Source organism: Buceros rhinoceros, unplaced genomic scaffold (genome assembly GCF_000710305.1).
Source record: "Buceros rhinoceros silvestris isolate BGI_N320 unplaced genomic scaffold, ASM71030v1 scaffold39186, whole genome shotgun sequence".
In the NCBI taxonomy this organism is placed as follows: Eukaryota; Metazoa; Chordata; class Aves; order Bucerotiformes; family Bucerotidae; genus Buceros; species Buceros rhinoceros.
This window is the reverse complement of record NW_010418821.1, coordinates 1-9,141: the sequence shown is the minus strand read 5'-3', so window position 1 is coordinate 9,141 and position 9,141 is coordinate 1. Positions and strand designations below refer to the sequence as shown.

At 43.4% G+C, this 9,141-nt stretch overlaps 2 protein-coding genes across 2 annotated transcripts; one reads left to right on the top strand and one right to left on the bottom strand.

The window, feature by feature from the left end:
- Nucleotides 1-176: 176 nt before the first annotated feature.
- On the top strand, nucleotides 177-2,087 carry THUMPD1 (THUMP domain containing 1; the record flags this gene model as incomplete). The annotated part of the gene is made up of 3 exons (XM_010138681.1): nucleotides 177-512; nucleotides 1,003-1,251; nucleotides 1,762-2,087. Coding segments are annotated over 3 exons (911 nt in total), but the record flags the coding sequence as incomplete, so codon positions are not given.
- A 2,305-nt stretch (nucleotides 2,088-4,392) lies between these two features.
- On the bottom strand, nucleotides 4,393-8,890 carry ACSM4 (acyl-CoA synthetase medium-chain family member 4; the record flags this gene model as incomplete). The annotated part of the gene is made up of 9 exons (XM_010138680.1): nucleotides 4,393-4,479; nucleotides 4,802-4,921; nucleotides 5,520-5,619; nucleotides 5,695-5,822; nucleotides 6,183-6,284; nucleotides 6,492-6,572; nucleotides 6,959-7,082; nucleotides 7,551-7,630; nucleotides 8,734-8,890. Coding segments are annotated over 9 exons (979 nt in total), but the record flags the coding sequence as incomplete, so codon positions are not given.
- Between the last annotated feature and the right edge of the window lie 251 nt (nucleotides 8,891-9,141).

The window sequence follows — 9,141 nt, the reverse complement described above, 5'->3', positions numbered from 1 at the left end:
TGCTGGGCGGGAGGCGGCCCAGAGGCCGGGAGCGCGGCCCTGCGCGGTGTCGACCCCCGCCCCGTGTCCTGCCTCCCGTTCCCCCCAGCCTAGCGGCGCCGTGAGGCTCCTCCCTTTCTGAACGTAAAAACCCTGTTCGCGTTCACCGCACACACGAACGTGCCGGTTTCTGTGAGCAAACGAAGCAGAGCCCTGGGGGCTGGCGGCAGAGGAGGCTCTTGCCGGTCATCTCCAGGCCCCCGGGCGCGGTGGTGCTTTGCTGGCGGGGTTTTATTTAAATTGTGGGCACTGTTGCTCGGTACTCACCAAACGAGAGGTGGCTTGTGTGCAGTTTTCAGATCACGAGGAGCGGCTGTCTGGAAGTGAGAGGGAGGAGGATGAGGACGATGTTGAGGCTGCTCTGAAGAAGGAGGTCGGACAGATCCGTGCCTCAACAGAGCAGAAGCTGCGGCGGTTCCAGTCAGTGGAGAGTGGTGCCAACAACGTGGTCTTCATCAGAACCAGGGGCATAGGTAGGACGCTGCTCTGAAGAAGGATGTCGGACAGAGCCGTGCCTCAACAGAGCAGAAGCTGCGGCGGTTCCAGTCAGTGGAGAGTGGTGCCAACAACGTGGTCTTCATCAGAACCAGGGGCATAGGTAGGACATCAGCTGATGCTGCCTAACGCTGTGGGATAAGCTGCTCTGAACAGCGTTAGTAATAGGCTGCAGAGCGTGACTTCCAAGAAACCTCTGTATACCAAACAAACACAGGCTTTCCCCTTCCCTTTGACATTGCCATTGAATTTTGTCGTTAGCAGAGTCATTAATGGTAGAAGAATCTGCTTTAACAAAATAGCCTTTGATTTTCTAGTGTTGGTACAGTAAAACAGCTCTTCACAGAAAAGGATTTGAGGCTGACAGCAAGTGTAGCCAAGTGTGCATTTCCCCAGACTATTACTTAGAGGGGGGAAGAAGGGAGAAATTGCCTCCCCTTTTGTTCCTCACATCTGTTTTTCTTGTAGAACCTGAGAACCTGGTGCACCACATATTAAAGGATATGCATGCCAGCAAAAAGAAGAAAACGAGAGTTATTCTGCGCATGCTGCCCATTTCTGGAACTTGCAAGGCTTTTATGGAGGATATGAAAAAATACACAGAAACCTTTTTTGAGCCGTGGTTTAAAGCCCCTAATAAGGGTACTTTTCAGATTGTTTACAAAGCCCGTAATAACAGTCATATGAGTAGGGAAGAAGTAATTAAGGAATTGGCAGGTATGTATGGATTTCACACAGAGCTCAGAACACGTAGATAAGTCAGATTATTAGAAGTGGTCTTAGTGGGCACACATACGTATGTTGAATTACAAAAGCTGCTCTGAGACATAAAGTTTGACATCAATATTTCTTGTTGATGTCTTAAAAGACAACAAGCAGGAGAAAGGAGAGCATTGAATATAATTTGGCGTGGCAGTTATATGTGTTAAATGCCCTCGGGCCTTCTCTGGATGCTATACTGAAATAATGTGTTACTATTTCCACTGAATACATGACTTAAAATGATAGCTCCACCTTACTGAGTATTTTGTGTGTTGGTAATTACAGTCGGATAGTTCTTCAGTTAATTCCAAGAGTCCGGCTCTGTTCTGCTGTTTTAAGCAAATACAAAACAAGTAATTGGTTACACCTAAGGGGGATGTTGCCTTTCCTTACTGTTTTGATAGGGCATGCGTATGCTCTGAAACAGTTTTTCCAGCATCTTTTAAATATTGTCTTGTTTTACAGGAATTGTGGGCAGCCTCAATCCAGAAAACAAAGTCGATCTTAATAACCCACAGTATACAGTTGTGGTGGAAATAATAAAAAATGTCTGTTGCTTGAGTGTGGTGAAAGACTATGTTCTGTTCAGAAAATACAATCTACAGGAGGTGGTGAAGAGCAACAAAGACACACAACAAAACCCATCAAATCTGACAGAGGAACAGAACTCAAAGCTAGTAAAACCAGAAACGGAGGAGGAAGGGAAGAGCTCAGAAGAAGTAAAACAAGAGAACAAGAATCAAGGTGAAACAGAAGCCGAGCCCAAGGGGAATGAAGTGCTGGTGGTGTAGAAAACATGGTAGAAGGGAAAGGTGCACACAGTCAAAACCTATTAAAAAAAGTTGCCCTGGAGTTCTGAAAGGGCATTTTAAAGAGGAGAGTGGGTTTTGTTTTGCAATCTTGTTTTTAAAATCCACACATGTAAGAATTTCAATGCTTGTTGCAGGTGGAGCAGATGTTACAGCAGATGTAAGAGTGCTCAAGAGGGCAGTGAGACTTGCTGTCATCCTTCTGTGGCTTTGTTCCGCATTGCCCTTACCTAGCACAAAAAGCACAAGTGTGTGCATGTGAATGTTGCCATCCTGACATATATTGACTCTCCTTTGTTACATCTGATGGCCACAGAAGCCAAAAGGCAGTGCAGAATCAGCTCTGTCAGAAAGTACTGACACAGAAGTGAGAGATCTGAAAAAGACAGTTGATTGCAGAGGGCTTTTAAGGACGAAACTCGGATACATTTTTCTGTGTGAACAACAGAATGAGCTAAAACCGTTAATTTCCTATATGATGGAGGGTTTTATATATATATGTATGTATGTATATGCACATACATTGCGCCACAGGAATATCCTGAGTCTTGAAAGAGAATGGGGAGAACTGTTATGATCATAATACTTGAATACTCTGAGACAGTTTAGAGTAATGGATTTGACTGTTCTTGAACAGTGGAAGTACACTGCAGGCACTGCAGATGGTTTTAGCAAAACCTGCATGTGTGTTTACATGAGCTGTGCATACAGCATTTACTGGTTTATGGGAAATGCTGTAGTCACTAACCAGAATCCTTTTGAGTAATTCCTGCAAATAGCCTTAGGCTGCTTTTTCCAAAGACTTAATCCTTGAGGGGGGTTTATAAAGGTTTTTTTTTTTTGTTGGTTTTTTTTCTTAGGTCTCAAAATTTGAATGTAATTACTGCTTGGAAACTTCTCTTGAAAGAAGCTCTCCGTTATACTGTACTGGATAAGGGGAATAAAGTTTAATTTTTGGTACAGTTTTAGCTTCACAGTATTAGTTTTGCAGCACAATTAAAAGTAACGTTCATGAGTCTGTCTGTTGTCTGCTTGTTACAGCAGCTCTTTGGATATCCCAGTGCAAACCAGTGCAGCTATAACCTGCTTTCCAGTAGGGTTTTGAGTATGCTTCCTGTACAACCGTCTAGCTTTAGTATTTTGTTACCAGCATAAAAGCCTGTGGGTTACTAATGGGAAAAGACTCATCTTGAAGAACAGCACCTGTTACTTGTCTTGCTTTAATGAAAAGGATGTGTTCAAGTGTCTTGACAGTGTTTAGTTTATATTTTCGTCTTCTCTCAAAATTGTTTCAGACATTGGAAAATTAAGATGACTTTTTTTCCTCAGTCCTGTCTCCCTTACCACCCATTTATTAAAATTCTGCTTTCTTACCTCCATCAGTGCTTCCTTTAAATTTTAAAGGGTTTTTTTGGTGTGGATTAAAGACAGCAATTACAAGGTTCACACATAGGAAAGAACCATTTGAGACCAGACACAGAGGTCAGCAGTGACTGGTGGATGATGTTGGTGATCACGATTCATGTCAGCCTACTTACCTTTCTAAGGACAAGACAGACTCATGCATAGTTGGTGGGGTTTTTGTTTTATTTTTTTCCTTCTCTCTCACACTCATTTGTGTGTCCACAGGACCTACAGTTCCTCAGAAGAAACTGATAATTAGCCACTATCCATTGCCAAGCCTGTGTCTGACATCTAGGTACTGCCCTATGCTGCCGTCTTAAAGATGTCTGCATTCCTTTTTTCATAATAAGCACTTGAGTTTTTCATAATATGCACTTACTGAATATCAAGTTTTTCATAATGTGCACTTACTGAATATTCATTGTTAACACATCGGTTCCTAAATCTTGAGGTTTTCAAGATTCGTACAAGCAGGGTGCTTAATCTGGTGCATTCAAGATCTATGACAATTTCTGGGAACTTCATTACATACTGTAATGATTTCCTCATTAATAAGCCTCTTGTGAGTTAAAATACGTGGTCTCGAAGAACGAACACACTGCTCCTTCACCTGGTAATCACTCACTTCTGCTTTCTGAGAAGTGTTAGGTGGCTGGAAGATGTGTTTGCATGCGCCTTGCTAACAACATTTGATTTTTGTTAAGCAAGAAAATAAGTGTTTAAAAAAATTGTACAATTGGAGTTTTTAAATCTTGTGCATTATTACATGATCACTACCCAACAGATGAAATACCATCCCCTGCTGGTGCTTACTGGTGTGATAGAAAAGCTCCATCATGCGTGAAATGCATAGGGACGGGCTGTTCTAAATTGCTTCTCAAAACTAGCTCTGTCCCCACTCCTTGTTCCTCAGTTCATTCCGTCTGATTTTCCCAATGATATTCTTTGGCAGCTGCTGGACAAATTCAATCTGATTCAAAAGAGAAAAAAGTAAAATGAGCAGATGTAATTTCTAAATTTTTTTTTTTTTAGAACATCATAGGTCTCCATCCTACTTCATTTAAATAAGAATTTGGTGACTGGGGAGATAACTCTAATTTGGTTTTAGACTGTGTTTCATCTGTTATTTTCCAAAATCATCTTTAAAATAATACATCACTTTTCTCGCACAGCACATATTTGGGCTTTTTTTGTTACTGCGTTTGAACTGAATCTAACCTTTCTGATTCTAGCCTCTCCATGGCTAAAGTAAGTGTTGGGGTTTTTTTGTTAATACACGTGCGTTTACTTGCCTTTCTAGGGTACTTGTATGGAGCAGTGATTTTCTTGACGTGATCTTGCAATTCACAGACCAGTTTCTTTGGATCTTGTGACTTAAAGGAAGGAGACAAGACCACAAAAGCTTTTACCACCTACAAAGGGAAAATAAATAAAATACACAGCGTTAATTAAACTAGAGCAACCTAACAAATGAGGCAATTAATTGAGAATAAGTGAGTTTTGCCTGCAACACAGGCTTGCTATAGCACACCTGCACAGTAAGGCAAAATTCGCTTTTGTGTCAGCAAATTTAAAATTAGGATAAAAGACTGTTTCTACCTTACATTAGAAAAGGTCCTAAGTAATAGATGATAGAAATTTCGAACTCCGCTTCCAACTCTGTAGGAGTTCTGGAACGGACTGGTTTAAAGTTCTTAGATGCTAGGGCCTTTTCTGTAAACAGGTGTTGTTAAAGAATATAATCTCCAGGCAGTGTGTCGAAGTGTACACCAGTTCTTACCAGAGTCACCTTCATATTCAGTGTCACGTTCTTCAAGAAACTAAGGATTATATTTTTATTAAAAAAAAAAAAAAAAGGAATATGGGGTAGACAAACCTCAGCTCCCCTCACTTTGGGTAAAGTGGTGGAAAAGTTTCTATAGCTGTATAACTCTCACAAATTTAGTGGAAGCTGAGTGTAAGCTCTGTCACACCAGGCACGTTATGAACAGGAGAGTGCCCACTAGTTACCTCCCCTCTGATGGGATCCGGGCTGCTGACAACGGCTGACTCCGCGACAGCTGGGTGCTCTATCAGGGCGCTCTCTATTTCAAACGGTCCGATGCGATAGCTAGGAGAGAAAAATGAAACGCTCAGCAGGTTATTTTGTAGGCATTTCTGGACATTTTAACTGAAATCTACCAACCCAGAGGAGATGATGACATCGTCGGCTCTCCCAGCGAACCAGATGTATCCATCCTCGTCCATGCGCCCTCTGTCTCCAGTGATATAGAAGTTCCCACGGATTGTGGAAGCAGTTTTCACTGGATCATCCTGTTGAGCAAGCAACAGTTAAATATTCTAAATATTGAGAAGCCTTAAGCTTAAAGATGAGTTTTGCCTCTTTGGACACTACCCATAGTATCTTTCACTGCTTGTTTTCCACCTCAAGAACGTAAGAGCTTGTGCTTGCTTGTTCCAGAGGGAAAACTTATCCCAAGGGCAGACACAGAACTGGAGATCACACAGTAGGTCTGCAGAAGAACGGGGGGGGAGAATGGAAGTTCTGCAAGTCAGAACACGGTCAAATCAAGAAGAGCCACAGCATTGCTTGTTGCCTGGGCTCCTGTTGGTATAAATACATACCACGCTGCAGGTCTCAGCTGGCTCTCTGGAAGCTCCCTTTCGGCTTACCAGGTATCGAGTGAAAAAAGTAAATGGCCGCTTGGTATCCATCTTGATAGCAATGTCTCCTTCTTGCCCAGGAGGCAGAACACTGCCATTTTCATCTATAATCTGCGGTAGGAAGGACAAATGGGTGATTACAACTTCCCGTTTTACGAGAGCCATGTTCTAAAACTAACCGGGAGCCAATAGCTCCACCAGAAACGGCAGCGTGCCCCGAATACCACCAGATGGTACTGAAACCTGTACAGTTTGCCGTACTCTCCTGTGTTTCACTTCCTGTGAAATGAGCACCAACAGAAAAAGGAACCACCGTACCTGAACGTCGTAGGGGGCAGTTGCCTTTCCCAAGGAACCTGGCTTAATTTTCATTCCTTTCATATTTGCACATATCATTCCCTGTTGGAAAAGAAAAACTACCAGCCCAGGTGTTTTTCACTGTCATTCCTGAGGCTATGCCCACTGTTGAGCTAGCATAAGATCTAAATCCTCCAGCTGTGGGAGCCAAAACCTTTGTGAACTTCTTTGAGAGCCTCGGACAAGAAGAAGTTCAAGATACTTCACAACTTTAATAGTCTTGGAAGCAGTATCACAACCTAGCCATAATTCTAAGCAATACGATAAACACTCCTGTAGGCAATCTAACGTGGTGTTCTAATACCGTCTTTCTTTTCAGACCAATGGATGTGGCCAAGCTCCACACATTATTACCAAGATGAAGGAGACACCTAAGTCCCCTAAGTGATAGCTGAGGTTGTGACCTGTTACAAAAAAGTTGAACGTACAACTTCAGTTTGGCCGTAGCCGTCATAGATAGTCAGTCCTGTTTGGCGTTTCCACTGTGCCATCACTTCTGGGTTGAGTGGTTCCCCTCCGGCCAAACAGTGCTTCAGCGTCTTGAATGCATACCTTCACAGACAGAGGACAGTGCTGAGCGTCACAGGACAGAAAGGGGCAAACTCTGCTCTCCCTGACATCTCTATGTCCAACCCCATGAGTTCAGGACACATCGGACTCTCTCACAGAAAGCCTACAACTCCAGCCGGAGTGTGGCTGGGAAGGGGCTGCCGAGGCCGGGGGCTGCAGAGAGGCAAGGACTGATGGCACTGCAGCCCTGCCTGCGCCTTCCAGGGCGGCATACGGCCTCGCCACTCGCTGTCTGTAATGCCTCGGGGCAAAACTGCCTCTGGGATGGAGCTGCCTGAGGGGTGGATTTCATCACCTCTCTGCAGTGCTAAGGGAAAGGCTCTGCCCCTGCCCCCAACACAGAATTTCCACCACTCAGAGTTTAAGTGGTTGTAAGGGCCGGTAGAAATCACTGAAAGATCCAGGCATGAGCAGACGTAGCACGATCACTTGTTAACAGATGTGTGGTACCTGCTCAGGTCGTACTGTACCAGCATGCGGTAGGCAGTTGGGGAGCTGCACAGGGTGGTCACTGGGTATCTGCACAAGGTCTGACAAAAAAAAAAAAAAAAAAAGAAGGGGTAAACAATAGTCGTACTGTACCAGCATGCGGTAGGCAGTTGGGGAGCTGCACAGGGTGGTCACTGGGTATCTGCACAAGGTCTGACAAAAAAAAAAAAAAAAAAGAAGGGTTAAACAATACTGTTTTAGGAAAAACTTGCTGCTAACTATTCCTTTCTATTCCACGCTAGAGCACAAGACCAGATTGTAACCTCCCTCACACAGAAAAATAAAGATCTCAGCTGAGCTGCTGTTTCCTGGCACATCTTTATTTCTCACCCACAACACCAGCAGGTGATTCAGTCGCTCAGGTAGAGCTAAGCCTTACTTTTCTTTTTTTAACCTCACTTCTGCCTCCAATGAATTTGCTCAGAGAGGGGGACAGGTAGCGATAAATAAAAGGAAGGAGAAGACCTCTCATTCGTCAGTCTTCACTCCAGCCACACCACGGGTGAAGCAGCCTCTACTACCAAACGTCATTGTATGCAGAGGTGTGAAACCCCACGCAGGTTGCAAGTAGGTGTTTGCAAGGCCAAGAAATTTATACAAAAAAGAAAACCAAGCCAGTAGCTACCCTTTTAGAAAGGAAATGAGATGGGATTAAAATCCCCAAATAAAACCCACAGGTTAGGAAAGTACATTTCTCCATGAGCCGTTTGGGAACAGAACTCTTCCCTTTCTATTAGATCAAAACTTGGATTGGCTTGAGAACTTGAAAATAATTTAAGAGCAAGCCACTCTCAGCTTCAGTGTTTTCAGTATTGACTCGCCTTTCTTCAGCAGCACTATTAAAATATTAATTTACATGTAATTCAGCTCATTTATCATTTCCATGGTGAAACACAGTAGAGGAGAGCTTTAAGTAATACCAGTAACTCCTACTGACTGGAAGCAGCTGGTAATATCCTGTGCCCAAAAAAGTCATGCTACAAAATCCTGCCAGTATCATATTCCTGTTCAAAGAACAATCACCTCGTGGTTACGCCATCCCAAAACAGCTAATCCTATAAACCCAAGAGGCTTAGTTTTGTGGCCTGCCTGAAAAACAACATGAAATACGAGTAACTGTTCGTTGTGAGCATGGTGTTCTTACATCTAAGATTGCTCTTGGATCAAACTGTGGCATGGCATGTGCAAAAACACACGTGCCCTGGAACCACGGACCAAAAATGCTCCCGGCAGCAGCCTTTACCCAAGCGGTGTCCGACGTATTCCACATGACGTCTGAGGGAGTCAAATTCATCCAGTATCTGTTGAAGACAAAGGTGGCCAATATAAGGGAGTCTGCAAGTGGAAATCAAGAATGTGAGGGGGTTTGGGGTGGTTTTCTTTTCTTTTTTGTAGAAAGGCATGGTAAATTTGTTCCAGAACTCAAGAGCTCAGATAAATGCCTTTTGCCTAGCCTTTGTACTGATGGCAAAGATAATCAAACAATATCCTAACTCATCATTTAGCCTGGACTAACGGCAAGTGGTTTCTGAAATGGAAATATATATATATA